The sequence below is a fragment of the Pelodiscus sinensis genome, chromosome Z, assembly GCF_052426305.1.
Source record: "Pelodiscus sinensis isolate ZL-2025 chromosome Z, ASM5242630v1, whole genome shotgun sequence".
NCBI lineage: Eukaryota > Metazoa > Chordata > Testudines > Trionychidae > Pelodiscus > Pelodiscus sinensis.
The window spans coordinates 24,753,534-24,777,004 of record NC_143085.1 but is presented as its reverse complement, the minus strand read 5'-3'; the positions used below and the strand labels follow the sequence as shown (position 1 = coordinate 24,777,004).

The 23,471-nt window shown below is 44.3% G+C and overlaps 1 protein-coding gene across 2 annotated transcripts in view; it reads right to left on the bottom strand.

Moving 5' to 3' along the window:
* SLC15A4 (solute carrier family 15 member 4) overlaps positions 1 to 23,471 on the bottom strand; it is a 67,721-nt gene extending 44,250 nt beyond the window's left edge. Inside the window, exons 1-3 of one of the 2 annotated variants that reach the window (XM_089775329.1) lie at positions 22,764 to 23,471; positions 5,238 to 5,533; positions 2,875 to 3,043 (exon numbers count right to left, since the gene is read on the bottom strand). In XM_089775329.1, the coding sequence (XP_089631455.1) occupies positions 2,875 to 3,043; positions 5,238 to 5,533; positions 22,764 to 23,357 (1,059 nt within the window). In that variant the 5' untranslated portion in view covers positions 23,358 to 23,471. The remainder of the gene's footprint in view (positions 1 to 2,874; positions 3,044 to 5,237; positions 5,534 to 22,763) is intronic. The other variant, XM_006120489.5, reaches the window with a different exon arrangement.

The following is a 23,471-nucleotide window of genomic DNA, read 5'->3' as shown; positions in this document are numbered from 1 at the left end:
ATTTTCTGCTAATCCATTTTTGTGCTAGGTGTTTATGCGCAAAAACAAGCAGCATAGATGTTTTATTTTTGCGCAATCCCCTCCTTTTTTGGGGCGTAAGGATCTTGTGGAAAAAGGGGTTTTTGCTCAAAAAGAAAACATTGTCACTGCTTGTTTTTGCATAAAAATCCCTACTGCAAAAAAAATGCAAATGAGATTGTGACTCATGCAAATGACTCCCTCATTAGCATATTTTATGCTGAGACAACTCACTGTGTAGACGTAGCCTTAATGTTTTCTGTCTCACACTGCTCTTTTTGGAAGCCTGGTTCCAAAACTTCACTTTTCTGATAGCTAGAAACCATAAACCCTGAAGTTGTTCATGACCAGTAGTATTCTGTTTAAGTGTCAACACTGATGCCTATCTTAAATAACTGCTCTTTATAAATACATCAGAGGGATAAATACCAGAAAGGGAGAGGAATAACACCTCTCTTTAATTTGACCAAACAAAAGCTAATCAAGCTCTCCATCTTCTCTTATAAGGTTGGTTCTAGGGATGTGAAGGATTAGTCGCTTCCCCCTCTCCTCACATTGCTGCCTATCAAATAGAGGCAACAAAGGAGGAGAGAAGAGCAGCGTACTTCAAAGCAGCAGGACTGCTCTGTACAGCACTGCTGCTTTGAATGACGTGGGGAGCCCGACGTCAGAGTCTTCACAGCATTTCAAAGTGGCAGCGCTGCATGGAGCCCAGGATCATGGGCTCCATGCAGCGCTGCCACTTTGAAATACCACATGGAGCTTAGGATCAGCTGCAGAGCTGGGCTCCTCATGGAGCTGATGCTTTAAAATTCCATGGAGAACCTGGCGTGGCATTTCAAAATGGCAGCACCACTTCAAGCCTGGGATCAGCTGACCCTGGGCTCCCTGCAGCACTGCTGCTTTGAAATGCTGCGAGGAGCCCAACACCCAACTTCCCACAGCATTCAAAGTAGTAGAGGCCTGGGCTCTTTGCAGCACTGCTGTTCTAAAGCACTGGTGCGGTGTTTCAAAGCGGCAGCACTGCACAGAGCCCGGGGCCAGCGGGAGAGTCCCCAGCTGACCCTGGGCTTCGGTGCTTTCGCCTTTGAAGTGTAGCCCTAGGGCTGTTGCTACATTTCAAAGGCGGAGGTGCCCTATTGACTAATCAATAGTCAATGCAAAAATGCATCGACTATTCGATTAATCTGTAACCCGATACTTAACATCCTTAGTTGGGTCTCCATTCCTCTGACCTTCCTAGTAGCTCTTCTCTGCACACTGCATCTATTCCAGTTTGAATTTATCATTCTTAGCCATGGGAGACCAGAATTGCACATAATAGTCCAGATGAGGTCTCACTAGTGTTTTGTATGATACTACCACTTCTCTGTATCTCCTGGAAATATCTCCTCTGATGCATTCTAGGATGGCATTCACTTTTTTCATGGCTACATCACACTGGCAACTCATAGTCAGCCTGTGATCAACCAATACAACCAGGCCTCTCTTTCTCGATCACTTCCAATTGATAATTCCTCAACTTATAGCAAACATTCTTGTTGTTAGATCTATTACAAGAAGATCTAGATGATCCTGACAACTAGAGTAACAGAAATCAAGTGAAATTATAACATGTAAGGTCACATCCTTTGAGGTTAATAGCAACAGAACCATTCTCAGAGCTTTTTAAAAAAGTGACTTTAAAGCTTTAAGAATTTCCACATAAAAACAGCCAGCCATCTAATGTGTTTGCAACCTAAGCTCTGCAGCATGCTGCCAATATAAAGAAACAAAGTGCAATGGATTAAAATAAAGTGACTTGACTAATACTTTTTACTGACTAAGATAAGTGAATCAGAAAAGAAAATGGTTTAATGTTGAAAAGTATAGATTTTCTCTAATTATGAGATTAAAATACATATTTTGAAAATATTCTCAAAATCCTTTTAGACCATTTATTCATCCCTCAACTTCAGAGGGAATTTTACATTTGTGAAGGACACTATGTAGCACTTCACATTTAGATACAGATTGGACCTCCCTGGTCTGGAACTTTTGGGACCTGACTAGTCCCGAATAAGGGGATTTTGCTGAACCAGGGGAGGCCCCCTGCCTTTGGCCTTCCAGCCTGTCTCCCCTCATGGTCTGTGGCCAGCCCACTGAACCATGTTCAGGTTCCAATCCAGCCATCAGAGGAGCTAGGGTTCCACAGCCACTGCCGGCAGGGGAGCTCCCTAGCCACCAGGTCCATGAGTTCCCTGCTGCAGTGCCTGTTCCCCTTGCCAAGGGGCTCCCATCCCTGCCACCAGCACTCCCTGTTCTGGGCTCTGTGGCCCAGGAACATCCAAGTTGCCAGACCAGAGAGTCCCACTTTAGGGATGTGCAACCTGTACTAGGACATATTGGTAAACCTTGCTCCATGACCATTTTGCTTAAAAAGCCAATGAGCTAGCAAACGTTTTTGTCATTACTAATCACTGGCTTGTTACATAATTTTAGCTAAATTGTACTAGCAAACATACATCTATGAGAACTACTTTGGAATAAACCCTAAAACTAACAGTGTATATCGTGTAAGAGTCAGCTAGTCTACAAAAAATAAGGCTACGCAAAAATTGTTAGATTTCCAGCCTCTCAGAATTTTAGGCATGGACATGTTGAACTATTTTATTTAACAAAAGCTCATGGAACATTCCCCCCCCCCCCCTTTTTTTAAACATTCCTTCCAAACTGAAGGTTTCAGTGCAACTTTCAGAGGAATGAATTTTTATGATCTAAACTCACAGTTGTGATCCTATTATAGCATCTACAGAGCTTCTAATTGCAGAGTTGAAAATGTAAAGTTATAGTATTTGTTTCACTGGAATCACTCACTTGAAAATACACGGTCCAGTAAGGTATCAGAGCCAAAAAGACAGGGATAATCTTGACAAGGGCTTTCACATCTTCCACTTTATCTTCTCTGAACGGCCCTCCACGAGAGATCTTTGCCATCTCAAATAGGCTTTGTTTACGAGGTTGCTGCAGTACTTCCTGAATTTCTCTTTTAAAAATAAAGTTAGTTCAAAAACTCATTGACAGGTCTGGACTGCCTTTTCATCATAAAAACACCTTGTGCATTTCAGAAGTAGAAAATGCTTTTAGATTCAGAAAAAAATCACATGCCAGTCAAAATGGATCAGAAATGGGTGAAAGGCACAAATTAAACTAGTATTCATAAAAAAATTTACTAGACATGTTATAATCTTTCTTCATTCACTGAGCATAACTGAGTATTACAAATGCAACATTTGAAAATAATAATTGGTTTACTCAAAATATCAAAAAATAAGTTAATCTAACCGATTTATACACCTGATTCTGGGGCTGTGTCTAGACACATAGGCAAAGGCAAATGAAGATTAGACACATAGATTGTAGATTAGACACATAGGCAAAGGCAAATGAAGCCGCGATTTAAATGATCACGGCTTCATTTACATTTACATGGCTGTCGCGCTGAGCTGACAAACAGCTGATCAGCTGTTTGTCCGCTCAGCACACTAGTCTGGACGCTCCCCTGCTGACATCAAAGCCCTTTGTCGGCAGCCGCATTATTCCTTGTGGGATGAGGTTTACTGGGGCTGCTGACAAAGAGCTTTGATGTCGGCGGGGGAGCGTCCAGAATAGCGCGCTGAGCGGACAAACAGCTGATCAGCAGTTTGTCGGCTCAGCGCGGCAGCCATGTAAATGTAAATGAAGCCGTGATCATTTAAATCGCGGTTTCATTTGCCTTTGCCAAAACAACAAATCTACATGGCTCCGTCGACGGAGCCATGTAGTTTAGACGTACCCTGGGTGTGTCTAGATTACAGTTGTGTCAACAAAAGTGGACTTTCATCGACAAAACTATACCTGCGTCTACACTACCGCCGAGTTCCATCGACATAACATCGTCAGAACTCAGCAGTTTTGTTGACAGCGGTAAACCTCATTGTACAAGGAATAACGCCTTTTGTCGACAGAGTTCCGTCGACAGAAGGCGTTATTGCATCTACACTGTCCTTTGCGTCCACACTCTCATGTCGACAAAGCAGCTTGCTTTGTCGACAGAACTGGATGCAGTCTAGATGCGCTTTGTCGACAGTATCTGTCAACAAAGGCTGTAGTCTAGATGTACTCTATGTGAACACATGAAATTCTGTAATGGGTGAACCACTTGAAACCCTTTGCCAACCTAAGGAGGGTAGCTGAAGCTACCATTTCATGAGGACCTCTTTCTGTGGGGAAGACAGTAGCTCTACAAAACAGTTAGAAAATGGTTATACAGCTTAATTGCCTCATCATGTCTATTGGGATACGAAGGCAAATAAATACAATTTTAAAATGAAGATGTGTCTATAGAGTGAGCAAAGCAGAAAAGAAAAATTGTTAGTGCTCCGTAAAAATTTTTTTTTTTTACAAATGTTAGTCTAGAGTCTGACGTGTAGATAGATTCACTGGGAGTATGCCTACACTATAATGGCATAGCTACAGTGCTGGAACTGTGCACTGTGAAGCACATGCTCCTATGTTTACAAAAGGATATTTTTTCCCCTCCATTTACATAGCTAAATCCACCTCTCTGAAAAGCATGGGCTTGTATCCTTCTATTGACCTAGCCATGTTGCCAACAAGGACTAGATTAACCAAACTATGGTGCTTAGGGAACAAAATTTTTCATGACATAGCTAGGTAGACCCAGGGACAGGACTACACTTAATAGTTAGGTCAAACCAGCTATGTCCCTCAGAGGTGTGAAAATTCCATATCGGTGATGGTTAAGCCAACCCTATTTGTAGGTTGATGTAAGAATTCTCTCATCGACCTAGTTATCTTTCTGGAAGACAGATTAATTATAATGAAGCGATAACTCCATCTGCTGTTGTAGTGTCTACAGTGAAGTGGTAAAGCTGCAGCATTTCTACAGAAGATATAGAGCAGGCCTGAAAAAAGGAGCCACATACAAAATGTTATAGAGCAAGAACAGCAAATCTGATTTTGCTGTACACAGGAACAAGATGAAAAAACAAAGATATATTGTTTATAAGGACACATAACCGCCCCTCACCTTCACCCCAAGCACTCAAAGATATAAATTGAAGTCCAAATCTAAAACTGTATAAATAGACTAGAATACACAGCATTAAACAAAGTGGCTTGAGACCTTCGTTTAATTTGAAGTGGGTTAAGCCCATACTGAAGAGTTCTTTACAAACCTGTTAGTTCGGTGTTCACTGGATCTCTTTCGTGAGCAACACGAGTATGCCAGAATTTTAAACATGTCCGTTAAGGCGCTACCATCAGGTGGCTTTGTGATGAAGAAACTCTGACCACACAAAAATACCATGAATGAAATTCCAATGCAAACTGTTGGAATAATATATCCAATAACAAAGCTGACATTTTGTTGAATGTACGCAATGCCTCCAAGGGAGACAATAGCCCCCAAATTAATGCTCCAATAAAACCAATTAAAAAATCTTCTTGTGGCTTCTGGACCTCGGTCTTTGACCTATAAGAGATTAAAAAATAGGCAAGTCATTAGCTTTCTGATGACTGAAGCCTACATACTAAAATTCAGTCAACCACAATATAGACTCAGAAGTTAGGTGTAATACTAAAATGACTGAAGTGGGCTAGGCTTAGTATGGTATTTAATGAAGCAACACTGCATTGTGATCTCCGTAACATCACTGGTCTTCCAACGAAATTAGTACATATTCAATGTGTGTACAGAAGAGCTGTACCAGACCTATTCTGCTCTTACTTGCAGATAGTCATTACTTCCACAACATTAGTATACCTTGGTTGCAATGCATCAGTGAAAATGTTTTGACAACTAAGCAGTCTATGTAGGATTCAAAATAATGTTTATGTTTTAGGTTCTGATCAGACAGTTATAAATTTTTAATAATATTTTTCTAATACACATACTTCAATTATTATAGTTTGATTATCTGAATTAAGTTCTCTGGTTTGCATTGCAAAGTTGCAGATATTTTAACAGCTTTCCCCCAAAAATTGTAATATAATTATAGAGAAAAAGTCTTAAGAGTAAGTTGCTCACTACTTGAAGAATAAGGCATTTTAAAAAATTAGGTATTATCCCTATTGCAACGGTAGCTTAACTGCATACAGAAGATAACCAGTTTTCAAAGATTTCTCTATCACCAACAGGCCCCACCAAACCAAGTAAAATATATATTTCCCCTTGCAAGAAATAAAAATTAAACACAAGTCATTCTTCAGCCAGAAGCTTTAATTCAACATCTCTACAGTCATTCTACAAACTCCATAAGTTTATGATTTCCCCCCTATGAAATTCCAAGTTCTCCTTATTCTACTATTTAGAATTACTATTTCAAGTTAAGAACAGGCAGTCCCCGGGTTACGTACAAGATAGGGACTGTAGGTTTGTTCTTAAGTTGAATTTGTATGCAAGTTGGAACTGGTACATATTGTAGGGGAAACTCTAGCCAAACATTTCTCCAGAGCTCAGTTTTATTCTCCCACACCTCACTTCCCTCAGTCCTTTATTCTCAAGCTGAGGAGTCTGCTGAGAAAAGCCGCTCCACGTCTCCCTGGTCTGCTGGGGGGAAGCAGCTAGTGCGGGGTTGCCTCACCCCGTTTGTAAGTAGGGATCCGATGTAAGTCGGATCCATGTAACCCGGGGACTGCCTGTAATAAGAACCTTGTATAACTCAGGACAGGATGCAGTTTATCAGAAGTTCAAATTTGGAAAAAAAAAAAAAAAAAAAAAAGCCTTTACTTAATAAGCCTTTACTTACAGACTCCATGGCATCCTATAACTCTAATGACTGAAACATTTAAGTCAGCAAGCACCCTTTGGCTGAAAACTGACAAACTATTAACCAATCAGCATCACATACCAACTTAATGGAATTTGATATCCCATGACTGATGATCAAAAGCTCCCACTTTTTAATTTGCCTGGCACTCAGAAACCTGGAAGTACGATGTGTCTCTGATCCACATGCTGTGTGTCTGATCCGCATCTGAAAACCCAACTTTTTCTACAGGTAAGTTCTATTGCTGGTACTGCTCTATATCTTCTGCACCCACAACAGTGAAAAAAGTACTGTTCAAAAACTTGATTATGCTATTTGACTCAACAGCTGTAGGAGGAGGCACAATTTAGCCTGACAAAGCTGCTGTGTGAACCCTGGAAGTCTAAAGGGCCCTTGCAATTTCTATTTTTCTTCAAATTTATATATAACTATCAAAGAAAAGGTGTCTCACTACAAGGGAGATGGAAGTGGGCCTGCCCTGAGTTTCACCATGGTAGGGCATGGAAAGGTTGCACAACTATGGGGTGCTAACATATCTTTGGTTTTCTAGCAAACAACTTGCCTAACCTGCACAGAACTACAAATCACAGCTCCCATCTATTCTACCACTAAGGGACAACTAAAGAGTCCCAATTTTGCAAGTTTAAGACAAGGACTTCAGAAAAGAGAGTGAAAGGATTGACATTAAGTGAAATGTAGGTCATGGGCCAACAGGACAATGTGGAAAGTAACAGATACATTAAGCTGGAAGGGACAAGGTGTTCCCATCCCCTAAGGTATTCTAGTCCATAATAGAACAAAGGAAAACTAAGACTGAACTTTGATTGCTGTTGAGGTTCTTGTGCTCTGTTCCCATTAAATACACGCATATCGTTCCTCTCTAGGAATCTGTATTTCTTACGGTAATGAACTAGCGATGTAAAAATTTGTTTAAAAATATAACAGCTAAAAATCAAAACAGTTACATATATTGTGGGCTTAAATTAATAAGCTTTATACTGCAGAGCCTGCAGCAAAGCCTCCCTGAAAGAAGGGGGGGCAAAGAGGCTTCACTGGGGACTCTGCAGCCAGCTCCCCAGTAAGGATGTTAAAGGCTAGTCAAAAGGTCAGGTGAGCCCATAGCATGGAGCCCAGGGTCAGCAGGGAGACTGAGTGCCACGTGAAACTGAGTGTGCCACTTTAGGCTCAGCTGGGAAGCCCCCAGGTGATCCCAGGCTTAGCTGCCTCCCCTCTGAATCACGTGGAGGCGGCAGTTTCAAAGAGGTAGCTGCCACACAGCTGATCAGCTGTGTGGCAGATGTCCCTTTGAAACTGCTGCCTCCGCGCAGTTCAAAGGGGCAGGGAAGCCCATAGCATTGAGCCCGGGGTCAGCAGGGGACTTATAGGCTCTCCATGGCTTTTAAATGCACACGAATTCCCACTGGGGACTCGTGTGCATTTCAAAGCAGGGACCCATGTGCAGCCCAGAGTCAGCGGGACTTCCTGCTGGCCCTGGGCTGTATGCAGAGTTCCACATTCCTCTTTTGAAATATACAAGAGGGGACCACGGGGGTTCTTGTACATTTCAAAGGAGGAATGCGAAAGTGCATATCGATTAGTCAATGGAAATTCTGTCAACTAGTCTATTAACTGCATTTTAACATCCTTACTCCCTAGGGTGCAGGCTGGCCAGTGTGTAACCTGCGGCGGGGGGATAAGGATGGGAGATGTCACCACAGACAGAAGCTGTTCTGGCAGGCACAGCAGGGATGGAGCAGTCCCCTGTCCAGGTTAGGTTGGGAGCTGCTCCAGCCGCTATCAGTTAACCAGAACTGGTTAGCCTCACCCATGCCAGTAAACTGGTTAACCATTTACATCCCATTTAATGAACAGACAATATGCAAACTGTAAAAGTAAAGACATTCTAATCACTGTTTTGGCTACATGTAACCACTAGCATTGTTAAACATTTGAGCAGATATACTACAGGCAGTCCCCGGGTTACGTACAAGATAGGGACTGTAGGTTTGTTCTTAAGTTGAATCTGTATGTAAGTCGGAACTGGCATCCAGATTCAGCCGCTACTGAAACTGACCAGCGGCTGACTACTGGAAGCCCGAGGCAGGGTTGCTCTCAGCCGCTGATCAGTTCAACAGGCTGAATCTGGACGCCAGTTCTTACATACAGATTCAACTTAAGAAACCCAGGCGTCCCCAAGTCAGCTGCTGCTGAAACTGATCAGCGGCTGATTCCAGGAAGCCCGGGGCAGAGCAACTTTGCCTCAGGCTTCCTGTAGTCAGCGCTGGTCAGTTTCAGCAGTGGCTGACTTGGGGATGCCTGGGGCAGAGCAGTTTGGGTGATGCTGGGTTGCTCCAGTAGCGCCGCTCCTCCCAGCAGCACCCAAGCTGCTCTGCCCCAGGCATCCTGATTCAGCCGCTGCTGAAACTGACCAGCAGTGGCTGAATCAGGACGCCTGGGGAAGAGCAGCTGGGGTGCTGCCGGGTTGGTCCAGTAGCGCCCAGAGTGGCGCTACGGGACCAACTGGCAGCGCCCCAGCTGCTGTACCACAGGTGTCCGGAGCAAAGCCGCGGAGCACAGGGGCAGCGGGACAGCCCAGTCGCGCCGCGGCTGTCCTGCTGCCCGCATGCTCCGCGGCTTTGCTCCCCGTCTTCCTGGTCTGCTGGTCTCCAGCAGACCAGGAAGATGTGGAGCAAACCCCGTTCGAACTGCGGATCCGACATAAGTCGGATCCGCGTGACTCGGGGACTGCCTGTATAGGCTAACAGACACAGCCTCAAGCTAGCAATTTCAGGCTTCAGGACAGTCAGCACAAATCAGATATCAGAAATAGTAACACATGTAAACCTGGAGGGGAACATTTTAACCTCCCTTGTCACTCAAATCAAGGATTTGAAGTAGCCGTTCTTCTGCAAAGAATTTTCACCACCCAATTAAGAGAGAGACTGCAGAATTGGATATCTGCAAATTTGGTACTGTTACCCCGGGCTTGAATAAAGACATTAACTGGCTAATTTACTATATACAAAGCCAGTTTCCTCTGCCTTTGACATCAGCATTTAGACATCAAAAGCTATAAATGGGACACATCCAGCTCACTTAATTAGCATCATTAACACAGGTCCTACAATTCACAGGTACTTCTTTTGCAGTTATATACATCTTGGGTTCTCTTGTTTCCACTAACTCATCTGATGTTATAGATCTGTTGGAGTAAGGTGCCACAAGACTACCCGTTTGTAAAATTAAAGACTAACACAGCTACCCACCTATTCCTGATTACTTTACTGGCATCAGTTCCACTTTCAATATTGCTTCACATCGGCTTTCTTTTTAAAAGCAAAATGGTATACATGCCAGTGAATTATTAATGAAGGATATACCATTTATATTAAAAACAACCTTCCAACTTGCATAAAAGTAGATTAAGTTTCTGACAAAGGACTTCCCTTTTTCCTTTGCAGAGTGAGAATTTGACTACTCCTATTAACTCCATGCCTCTCTATGCAAGTAGCTAACTCAGTCACATTATCAAAAGAGAAAAATGGGGAAATTAAAACAGAATTTGAAAATGGAAAAAGAACACTGGGATCTACCTCCATGATGAAGTAGGCTTACTAACCACTTCCTTAGACAAAGCATATTTGTCTCTTAAAACTGTATTAAAACTCCCTGCTAGATAAACTAGATATAGCAAAGGGACAGAAGAGAATTTCTTGTCAACTACAGAAAATACAGCACAGTTAAAAAGCATTCAATGTATTTTCTTTCAAAATGAAGCATTGGTTCCTTAACAGATTAGATATACTAGATACGTAGAGTTCTCCACCCTCTAATTCTCCTTGCTGGCTATAACTTGAATTGAGTGACAGCAGGAAAAATACTAATCTACTCTCTACAGTTTCTAAAAACCATGTATTAATTGACTAAAATAGTTTCTTATTTTAAGCAAACCTACCCCTTCTGCTGCCATCACTTAGACACTTAAATTTTACTATGAGAACAAGTACTAGAGAATTGCAAAATGACTTTTATTAACAAGTAAATATTTGTCACAACCCTGAAGGAATCCTACTTTGCCTCCTTCCTCCCCCTCCATTTTCCCATTATGTTCATTCACCCGAGCAGAAAAATGTTAGTTCACTCTACTCAATTTCATCTGTGCTCAGGCATAACACCACAAATAGTTTGATTAAATTCTTAAGACCTGCAGCAGGACAGTGCTATCATGCAAGAGCCACAGGCATGGCCCTTTTCCTATGTTTCCAATAATGTTCTGCAAGTACACCGAAAGCAGAAATTGGTATTACTGAAAGGGCTCATACCTATATAGTCTTGTGCATTGGAGGGGAAAGCAGCTGATGTGCTGTATCTTGATTTTAGTAAGGCTTCTGATAGTGTAGCTATCAGAAATGTAGCTTAGAGATGCAACTACTGCAAGGTGAGTGCATAGCAGGTTGGAAAACTGAGGCCAGGTCTACACTACAAGAAAAAGTCAAACTAAGATACTCAACCCCAGCTACATGAAAGCATAGTTGGAGTCGATGCAACTTAGCTTGACTTCTGGGAGACTCTCCCATCACCTTCCCTTACTCCTTGAAACCCAGTGAAGTACCAGTCAATAAGGGCATGATCTGCACCTGATTTAGTGGAAACTATGCAAGATGGATCGCCACCACATCAATCTCCTGGTAAGTGGATACAAGGCCTAAAAATAGTTATCAGTGGCTCACACTGAAACTGGAAGAGATATTTAGGTCTCAAAGGAATTGTTCTTGGGCCCAATTCTGTTTAGTGTCCTGATGAATAAATTTAGATAATGGCAGAGGGAATTCACTTATGAAGTTTACATAATATAACCAGGTGGGAAAAGTTACAAGTGCTGTGGGGAATAAGGAATAAAATTCAAAATGACCTCAACAAACCAGAGAAATGGTTTGAAGTAAATAGAGTGAAGTTCAGTAGGAAAAATGCAAAGCAGTCCACTTAGGAAGGAACAAATCTGTTGCACACATACAACAAGGGAAATGATTGCTTAGGAAGGAGTACTGAGAAAAATAATCTGGAGATTTTGGTTTAGAAAATATGGTCACCATGACTATAATTAAGGATATGTTAGCCACCCCCCTCCTCCCCAAACCTCCATTAGCCACACCCTGACAGAAGTTCCAACCCTGGAGGTAGTACTCCCAGTGTCAAGATGGACACATGACCAGAAGTAAAGGGTGTTGTGTGACTCCTCTAAGAATTCCTACCACTATCCTCTTACCAAAAGGGATGGGTTTGGCCCCCACTGGAGTTCCCAAGCAACTATCCTGCAATTTCATTAACCCAATTTGCATTGCATTAGCTTGAGGGAAGGGAGAGGCTGAGAGAAAGAGTTCCCTCTAAGATTTTCCTACTATGAGTGGAGTGAAATTTGTCTTGTGCACCAGTATTGAGTTCATGTGCACTTGTTCAGATTTGTGCTACGGTGGCATCCAAATTATTAATAAATATCTTGTAAACCTCTCCCTTTTCCCTCTGTTGCCATGTCTCCCACCCTGCCCTGGTGCTTGGTTATTTACCCCCTCCCCCAAAACACACATGTAATAGTGAAGTCAATTACTCGATTAACCGATAAGCAAAAGCTTATCAGCTAATGGGTTAATGCTAAGACTACACGCATTTCCCCCTCCCCCTACCAGTAATTTGCTGGCCAGCAACCTGGCTCAGTCCTGGCTTGTGCCAGGTCCAAGACCTACACCTGCTGCAATTCTGCATTTAAAGAGCATTAGGCAGGCAGCAGCACATGGTAACAACAGGAGGTGGTTTTTAAACTGGCTCTACTTATGGACCAGCTCGCAGCAGGGGGCTCCTCAGGAGTGGGGCTGACAGCACTAGCTGCCAGCAAAATAGTCAAGTATCAATAAAGCTGTCCAATAAAAGTAACCGATCAGCAATAAGTTTCACTATAAAAATTCAAGATGTTTTAGTTGTGAGCATTCACAATGAAGAGTTGATACTTCAGTGTACCACTTTCTTTCATCTGTACCAAGTCCAAGGAATTCAAATGCCACAAGATGGAATATGATAATTATTTCGTCTCTTTGATATTTAAGGCAAACAATTCAATTTATTATGGGCAGCTCCACCTTAAAAAAAAAAAAAAAAAAAAAAGACTCCAAGAGAATAAAGCTAAACTCATCACCATTTTAGAGATGGGATGCATCACGTGAATGAAAACTACCAATTTTTAATACTTACAAGTCCTTATCTAAATTTCTATAAAAGTTACTCACACTTAATCATAGGGCAGATTTACAGACTTAAACTTTGATGATCTGACAAAGTCCAAACTTCTCACCAATATCTAGATGTTTAAGTGTTGGGGAGGTTGGAGTCTAAATCTAATGAACAGCTGCTCTATACCAATACATTTTGCCATTTCTGCTGTTATAGACGCCCTTCTTCCAGGCTAAGTAGGCATAACAACACTGACACTTGGACAGCATGCTCAGCTGCCATCTTGGAGCTAAGGTAAGGTCATCTTGCTAGTTTATGCAGACTTTGATTAAAACCCGTTACTAATACAATTAATATCACAGAAACTCCATGGCTGAGGCTTCCTAATACAGAGCAGTAACTTCAAATAGTTTGGCTTCCAAGGGAACACAGACTCCGCTTATCAGAAGCAAATAATAAAACACTCGGAACACTCCATATTCACTACAGATAGTCCCTGACTTACGAATGGGTTACGTTCTGAACACCTGGTCGTAACTCAATTTGTTCATAAATCAGAAATACCCTTATACAGTACAGGTAGCTATCGACTGCCCACTACCAGTTATCTTTACACATTACTGTAATATTAATTCACTAGCACTTCAAACATAACAAAGCACCTACAAAACAACAAACAACAAAAGAAACATGAAAAAACTGCAGTGACAGCAAACTCAAATTGACAAACATGAACATGAAATACTGTACAATACACAATGCAATAATGTGAATACTGTAACGTGATGTAAATATTGTACAAGAACTTTTCCTTTATTCCAGGTATTGTCGTACACACTTGGATTGATAATTACTGTATGAAGGTGAATGAACTGAATTAATTGGATGAGGAATTGGAGGAAGTAGGTGACAATACTCCAGGATCATCATTATCAACAGCAGATTCATCTTCTACTTCAGCAGTGCCTTTGCTTGTAGAAGACATTGGTTTCTTCAAAAAAATATTCATTTTAGACTGGACAGTTTGTTCTTTCCTCTCATAATACATTTCTTTATAGCAAGCCACAGCATTCTGAATTAAACGATCCACTTTTGAGAATCTTGCAACATTAGGGTCCATTTTTTCAAATGTTTGCATTCCTTCATTTATTTTGCTGAAGGCTGCAGCCATCTCTTTCATCACAAATTTTTGGGGGGCTTCTTCTTCTTCTTCTGGGGCTTTTAGTCTCTCTTCTTCTACTACCCTCTTTGACTCCAGGTCCATCAAATCTTCATTGCTCCTCCTCCCCAACAGCCTCAACCAGTTGGCGTATGTCTTCATTATTCACTTCCAGATCCACTTCTTTCACAAGCACTACAATATTATTGGAAATTTTTTCTAGCGCCTTTTCTTTTTCAAAGCCTGTTAAACTGGTGACATACCTTTTAAGATTGTCTTCCATATGCCATTCATACATTGTTGAGTGACTTCCTCCCACACAGCAGCAATGTTCCTTATGCCATGCAGAATGTTGTAGTCCTTCCAAAATTCATGTAATGTTTTGGCATTTTCGCGTTCTGTGGCAGCTATTGCCTTTGCAAATGTGTTGCGAAGATAATATGCTTTGAAAGAAGCTATGGCCCCCTGATCCATGGGTTGGAGAATAGATGTGGTGTTGGACAGAAACACCACTTTCACGTTAAGATGTAAGTCATAGGTATTGAGGGTGACCCAGAGTATTATCCAAAATAAGCAAAAAATTTTGAAAGGAATTGTTTTCTCGAGAAAACATACCTTGACTTCAGGAATGAAACAGTTTGTGAACCAATCTTCAAAAAGTGCAAGCATCATCCATGCTTTCTTATTAGTGCAATAACCAGGGCTCAACAACTTTTGGAAAACACTACTCGCCAGACAAAAATGGGACTTGCCACCCTTCCCCCCCCCAAAGTTTTTTTTAATGGCATAAATTCCTAATAAGAATAAGAACAGTAATTACTAATACATTCTAATAAATATCACCCAATCTATTAATAAATATCTTCTAAACGTCTACCTTTTCCCTCTGCTGCCATGTCTCCTCCCCTTGCTCCATCAGCTCCCCTAGTACCTGCTGCCCCCCACCACCTCCTCACCCTCCTCTGCTGTCCTGACTCTTGCCCTTCTCGCTGCTCTCAGCCTTCCTGAGACCTGCCCCCCTCCACCAGCCCTTCTCTCCCCCCTGTGCCCACTCCTCCAGTAGCCCCACTCTGATCAAGTGAGCTACCCCTCCTCATCCCCTCTCCTAACACCTTCCTCTACACACCTGCCCCTCTCCTCTGGTGCTGGTCCCTCCCCTGCATGTGTCTGCCCTTCTGCTTCACCCCCAGAATCTCCTGGCACCTGCACTCTCCTGGTGCCTCCCTCTTCCCTCACTGCCCCTGTCCCCTCTGCCCTCTTTTTCCCTGATACCCACCCCCTCAGCACTCTTCCCCCATTTCCCTCATGCCCCTGCGCCCTCACACATGCCTTGCTCCATCCTCACCTTCCTTATGCCCACCCGTTCTTTCAAACCTTCTACCAGCACCTCCCTCTAGCCCCCAGTGCCCTTACCCTCTCCTCTCCCAGCATCACCCTGTTCCCCCCTCCCACTGACAACTCCCCTCCTGCCCTTTTCCTCATTGTCTGCACTTGGCTCCCTGGCATTTGTCTCTCCTGCACCTGTCCCTTGGTGCGGGGTGCGGTGGAGGCACAAGGAATGGGATGTGGAGAACGGGAGGGGCAGAGGGATCGGGATCTAGGGGCAGTGCAGGGAACGGGCAGCACAGAGCTGGGGGGGGGGGACAGGGATCAGGGGGAGCAGGGTACGGGGTGCAAGGGTGGCACAGAGCCAGAGGGAGAGCAGGAGATCCAGGGTGCAGGGGCGCCGTGGGGAATGGGTGGCGGGAGCCAGATGGGGCGCGGGGCGGGCGCAGCGAGCCGGGTGGACAGCCGGGGGCGCTCTCTCGCCGGCAAGGGGCTGGGGCTGTGGCAGGACTGGAGCCGGTGGGGCGGGGCCTGGCTCTGCCACATGCCGCAGCCAGCTACCAGGGACACACAGCCAGAGCCGAGCTGCCCTTTAAAAGAAGCGGGGCCACGTCATGCCAGCGTCCTGGCAGCTGCACGCAGGCAGCCTGGCACTGAGAATCACCATGGTTCCCCCTCCACAGCAGCGCTCTGCTCCTCCGCCGGCTGGCGGATTGGATGGGGCTGTGCCGCCCGTAGTGCGGGCTTCGGCCAGCCCGTTAAAACAGCCCACCGGGCCAGTCCGCTCCTGCACTCGTCAGCTGGCAAAATCTACTCATCATGGGCGAGAGGGCAAGTGTATTTGTCGAGCCCTGGCGATAACGACTGGTAAAGTAGCCTAGCTGATATTCTTGAAGGCTCTAGGGTTTTCAGATCGATAAATCAATAAGGGTTTCAATTTATATCCAGAAACATTCCCTCCTAACAAGAGAGAGTTAGTCTTTGAAAGCCTTAAAACCAGGTATAGTTTTTGCCTCCTTATGTATGTAGGTACGGTCGGGCATTTTCTTCCAAAAGAGACCTGTCTCATCAACATTAAAGATCTATTCTGGCAAATACTTTTCCTCTTTTATTAGCTTATCCAATTCTTCTACGAAAGTTTCTGCTGCTTTCAAATCAGCACTGCTGCCTCCCCACTTACTTTCACAATGTGAAAGTTTGCACGATTCTTGAAACTTTTGAACCAACCATGACTGGCACTGAAATTTTGGTCGTAGTCATGCCGCTCCTTTTTCTTTAAGTCTTCAAAAAGACTACAAGCCTTATCCTGTCTCATCTGGAGGCTTAACGGGGTGTGTTTTTAAATTTGGTCTTCCATCCAAAGCACTAAGAGTTTTTCCATGTCATAGATGGGACCTGTTCTTTTCTTTGTTATAACCGTTGATTTCATAGGTGCAAACCCTTTCACTGCTTCACAAACGCGATCACTATCCTTTATAATGGTGCTTATGGTGGATTTCGATAGGCCTAAATTACGCGCGATGAACGACACTGTTTGACCCTCTTCCTATTGCCTCACTATCGCTATTTTCTGTTCTAAATCAATAGCTTTTCTCTTTCTTTTCTCACCATCCTTAACACTAGCACTTTTCCTATTACTTGCCATGATAGCCACCAGCAAACACAGAAAATACTGTAAGGGCAAAATACTGTATACAGTATGAGGGAATGACACGTGAACACACTGCCCAACTGCAGACACGCAAACACAACATGCTACTGAGGAGAAACACAAAACGGGGAGTGAGGAGGGGGCAGAAGAACACGACCATGACTGAGCTGTAGTTCTCATACCACGCTGCCCGTGCTGGTCGTAAGTATGGATGGTCGTAAGTCAATGCGTTCGTAAGTCGGGGACTACCTGTATTGCCTCTTCTGCAAGTGAGGTCATGAATAGCCCCTGTTTTCCACAGGATGAGCTGCTGCTGGACAGGTTTTCACCTAGTTTTCTGAACTTGAAAGATATGCACAGAACTGGAAGGGTATGCATTGAAAGGCTGAACATAGGGTGAGTGCTCCCATTGCCTGACATCCAGCCTCAAGTCTCCTAGAGTTGTGAGTTCACATGCAAATCACTTAACCTACATCTCCAACTGTAAAATGAGGATAGTACTTTTTTCAAAAGAGAGTAAGGCATAATTTATACAGAGCTAGAATGCACTACATAGAGACACGTATTAAATAAGGGATCAGTAGAAGAGAAGCATTTATTGGAACAGGAAGAGACAAGGCCTCCAGACCATGCTTTCAAATGCAAAGTATTTTACTTAAGATTTTGATTATTGTCAGAGATGTGCATTTACATGTTCCATCCTGAATTCCAAAGTACTTCAACACCATATTTCCATCAATGCAGACACTAGTGAGAATGAACACCCTAGCTCAGGGGTGGCCAACCCGCATTTTTGCCGGGACAAAAATGAAAAACAAAACAAAACAAAAAAAACCATTGCAAAATGCAAACATGCATAAAAGACTACAAAAAAGGGAGCGGGGGGGGGGGGAAATGTTTTGCTTGGGGCAGAAAAAAAACCTAGAGCTGCCCCTGGGGGAAGGGAAGGAGCTGGGCTGGGCTGCAGGGAGAGGAGGGAAGGGGCTTGTGCTGAGGGGAGGGAAGGAGGTCAGGAGAAGAAAAAGAAGAACAGGGGTGCAAGAGAGACAAATCCCAGGGGGCCAAGTGCAGACAATTGGGAAAAGGGCAAGAGGGGAGGTATCAGTGGGAGGGGGGACAGGGTGATGCTGGGAGAGGAGAGGGTAAGGGCACTGGGGGCTAGAGGGGGGAGGGGAAGGTGCTGAGAGAAGGCTTGAAAGAAGGGGTGGGCATGTGGAAGGCGGAGATGGAGCAAGGTATCTGTGAGGGCACTGGGGCATGAGGGGAACAGAGGAAGAGGGTGGATATCAAGGAAAAAGAGGGCAAAGGGGGTAGGGGCAGTGAGGGAAGGAGGAGGCATCAGGAGGGTGCAGGTGCCAAGGGATTCTGGGGGTGAAGCAGAAGGGCAGACACCTGCAGGGGAGGGACCAGCACCAGAGGAGAGAGGCAGGGCAGGTTTGTAGAGGGAGGTGTTATAAGAGGGGATGAGGAGCGGCAGTTCACATGATCAGAGTGGGGCTGGAGGAGTGGGCACAGGGGAGAGAGAAGGGCTGGCGGAGGGGGGCAGGTCTCAGGAAGGCTGACGGCAGTGAGAAGGGCAGGAGTCAGGACAGCAGAGGAGGGTGAGGGGTTGGGGGTAGCAGGCACCAGGGGAGCTGATGGAGCAAGGGGAGGAGACATGGCAGCAGAGAGAAAAGGTAGAGATTTATAAGATATTTATTAATAACTTGGGTGATATTTATTAATAACTTACTAGTAATTACTGTTCTTATTCTTATTAGGAATTTATGCCATTAATAAAACATTTTCTTGGGGGAGGGTGGCAAGTCCCTTTTTTGTCTGGCGAGTAGAGTTTTCCATAATTTGTCGACTCCTGTTTATTGAAACTGCAAGCTTCTTAATCCAAGACAAATACTTTCTGCATATGTATATAAATATATATAGATATTATATAAAATTATGTATCTGACAGTTTGTGAGCAAATGAGTTTCTGTCCATCTGTTTATTCAAGAACTAAAACAAAAAGAGCTAGGACCCCAAATTTGGTATGAAGCTCCCCCTTATTGTAATTTACAGCATAACTTAAGTGCGGGTGCAGTGGGTATCATAAGGAGGGGAAGGAACGGACTTCCCAAACCTCAAGCCTAGCCCAGCCCAGACTCTACCCCCAGAATACTTACTATAGGTATACTGGGAGTGGAGTTGCTGCCCCCAACTGACCATGCACTCCTCCCCATGGTGCTTGGAGGTGGGAGAGCCCTTAGGTCCTGGGTCTGGGGGGGGGGGGGAGTTAGGGGAGCTGTGAGCTTGCCTTCCCCCAGCTCAACCTTAGCTCACTGCTCATGCTTAAATGTTTGGTTGTGTGAGGAGAGAGCAGCTGAAGCTTCTCCCCTTTTCCCCCAATGTATACAGCCGTGGTCACCAACCAGTAGATCGCGATCTACTGGTAGATCTCAGGGGCTCTAAGAGTAGCTCTTGAGCCTTCTCTGAACTGCGCACCTGCGCAGTACATTTACATTAGATTTCATCATGTAATGTAGGCAGGGCTTCAAGGAAGGGGCGGGGCAGTAGATCTTCACCTGTTCTGAGACTTAAAAAGTGATCTTGGGTGTAAAAAGGTTGGAGACCACTGGTATACAAGGACTAAGGATATGAAAGTGTAACCTTATGTATGATTAACCAATGAGCCTAGGCTCATCTGTTAATGTGCACAGTTACACACAGCACACACTGGAGCTGCTACCTCTGTATCAGAGGCAACAGCACAGTGAGAGGAGGAGAGGACAGGAAGGAACCAGTATGTACAGGGAGCTGACTTTTAAGCTGGCTTGTTGGGAGCTGCCTGACCTTCCTCTCCCACACATGCAACTGCTGAAGGTTTCAGTTTTTAAATGTTTACTTTAAAACAATTTAACATCCCTAACAGGGACTCAAATTGTTACCGAGAAGAGACAGGATTACCAGGCAGGTAAAAGGGGCTAGCTGGAGTGCCACCCTCCTGGGAATGCCCCAATCCTATGCCTTCCACACTATGCTCTTTAGGGGGGACAGAGGAGCTGCAGTTCCCTCCTCCCATTACTGGCTGTTCCTCTTTGTCAGGGAGGAAGGGGAAAGTGAACAATTTCCTCCATTTCTCAATCTGCCTGAGCAATGCAGGAGGCAGATGAATCTGGACCTGCCCCAAGCAAGGGACATGCACCCCTCCCTTGCCTGCTGGAGCTGTAGTAGCCATGAACAGGTACTCCTCATCAGACCCTAAGATGCTGTGGTGAGAGAGGGCTGGGGTAGTTCTCTCCCAATGAGACAGCCTGCATCCTGAACCCCTCATCTCTAGCCCCACTCCAGAATAATTTAAAATGAAGAAAAACAAAAATGAATTGAATTAAGGACCTGAGCAACCATGGGTAAATCCTCTAGCATGTATATACGATCAGGTGGTTATGCAGCTGAATTCTACACCAACATAGAATTCTTATTTGGTACCAATAAGCAGGTGAATATAATGAAATCTGATCCCAGCATCAGCTGCTAATGACTTCTTGTACTCTGGGTCCCTGAAATTTCTTCCAATGAAATTTCAGTCCTTCTGCTTATCCTTTGCTGAGTCATGAAAGCCAGTTCAGCATCCTCCTGCTATTTTTTACCAATAATAATAATAATAATAATAATAATAATAAACAAAAAACAAAAAACCACCACCCAAACAGAAATGTGTGTTTGTTTTCAAAATATTAACACTGTCAATGTTCACTTACTGACCAAGTAAAGTCTCTCTGAAGGGCCGTTTCCCACAAAGCATTTTCTAGCCCTGACAGGCAGATGCTGCAGATGGCAAAACAAAACAAAATCCACTAAAATAACCTCAGCCATCCCCAACACAGCTAAAACTATGAGTGGCCACGCAGAACACCAAGGACTAACTATTTACCATTTTTCCTGTTTGTCCCCAGATTACAGAAGTAATGAGTGATGGAGGACAGTTCAGCATTCAAATTCATCTTTACAAGATTCATGAAGCTGTGCTTTCACATCTTTCCATTCATTACTATAAACAATCTTTTTTTGTTGTTTTAAAATACACTGACGAAGTTTATGCAATATCAGTACAACTCCATAATTTCAAACCTTTACCCTGAAATTTGGACAGTTTGCTGTTAGGCTTCACCCTATTCCATGATCACTTCTGTATTTAACTTGCCTGTGCAGATTTTTTTAACCCACTATTTGAGGGCATCAGGGATTTGAAGTCCATGCTTTAAATTAATCAAAGACATATTTACACTAGGAAAATATGCTTAAATGCTTCCTACCATTGTTAGCACTACTTTCAGTGTTACCAACTTCAAGATTTTTGCTAGGCCGCTAGCTGCCATCTGAGTTAACCACCTGTTAGATTTTTTTCAATACAGATGTGCCAGTCCCTCTAATCTTCAGTTGAAAAAAACCTTTTCCAAGGAAGTCTGATTGTCCTGATGGATAAAAATCCATCTACATCACTGCCAGTGTTATTCTGATGGAGCTGAACTAGCTTTAGCAACAGTTTAAAAGCTTTGGAAAAAATCTCCTAGAGCCTAAATCATCAGTCCTACACAGCAAAACAGGAAGTAACTGAAATGTACTTACAATAAAAAGGGGAACTGGAAAATACCAGGTTAAGTCACATGTTTACAAACACTATTCTAAGAAACATCAGTGTCAGAATTAAGTCAGTATACTGAATCACACCAACCATATAGGAAAACAACTCTTGCAAAATATTTTTTGGAATTTACATCAAGAATATACATTTAATAATGAGCTCATCACACTGACAGAGAAATGACTGGAAATTGAAACTAAACAAATGAACACTGGGCATAAACTCTTAACAGGGAGAGCTGTTAACCACAGGAACAATTTACTAAGAGTCATGTTGGATCTTTTAAATCAAAATTCCATGTTTTTTTCTAAAAGATATGCTCTATTAATTGCTTAAGGTAAGTTTGTGGACTGTAAGACACACAGAGTCAGGCTAGATGATCACAATGGTTTCATCTGACTTTAGAATCTGGGAATAAGCAAAATTCAGTAGCTAAATTTACAATAATTATGGGTGTTAAACTGACAGACAAAAACAGTTTTGTACTAAAAAGCCACTTGTAAAGTATTTGTAAATACCTCAAAATCTGTATATTTAATATAAACACTTTGAATAATGTCCTAAGTTGGATTAACAGAGTCCTAACTTAAAAAGCAAAGTTCTATGATCTGTATTAGGCAGACAGCCAAACTAGTGGATCAAATAGTCCCTCTTCTGGCCTTCAAATCTCTGATTCTCTACAGGCAGGTAGCACATTCCCCACAAGCTGGCTGACTCAAGGCCAGTGTTCCCTATAAGCTTGTGCAGCTGCTCAGGAGATTCAGATGCCACCCAGCTAATTAGCAGAGCACCCTCACATAGCCTTTTTTCTTTGTACTGGTGGTGCACATTCACACACACCTCAGGGCATATACATTTATTCTGCACATGAATGGAAAAAAATTAGAGACACCATTGCTCAGAACCACCAGGCCCAGTCACCAAGCATTCCCTTCTCTCCAGAGCCCAGACTTCACCTGGTCAGCGCCGAAGGGAGTGATGTTGGCTTTGACAGAGCCCACGCTCAAGCCCACGAGGACCAAGCCGGCGAAGACCAGGGCGGAGCAGTAGCGGGTGGCTCCCTCCGGGGCGCAGGGGGCGAGGGTGGCGTTGGCAGGCGGGAAGGAGCAGTTCTCGATGGGGGAGAGAGGGATCTTCCCGCAGAGGGCCTCCCGGGTGCCCGAGGCAGCCAGGGCCGGGAAGGTCAGCATCCCTAGCAGATAGAGCGCCATGCTGAGCAGGATGGTGCCGAATTTGCCCAGCAGGGCATCGGCCAGCCAGCCGCCGAAGGGCGAGACCAGGTAGGTGATGCCCATGAAGAGCAGCAGGGCCTGGCTGGCCTGCGCGCCCTCCCAGGTGTAGGGGGGCCCGTTGAGGAAAAGCACCAGGTTGGAGGTGATGCCGTAGAAGGCCACCCGCTCCAGCAGCTCGGCCAGCAGCACCGCGGCGCAGGCCAGGCGCCGGCCCTGGAAAGAGCTGGGGCCGCCGGGCGGACCTCGGCCCCGCCACCGGCCGCTGCCCCCCAGCAGCGGGCTCCGCTCGCCGGGCTCGGCCCCGCGGGCCCCTTCCATGGGGGCGCCCTTTGACGGGAGCCCGGAGCCCCCTCGGCCGACGCTGCCGGGCCAAGAAACTTCTCCTCCCCCTGCCCCGCGTCTCCAGGCTGGGGCGCGTGCCCCGCCCGCTGC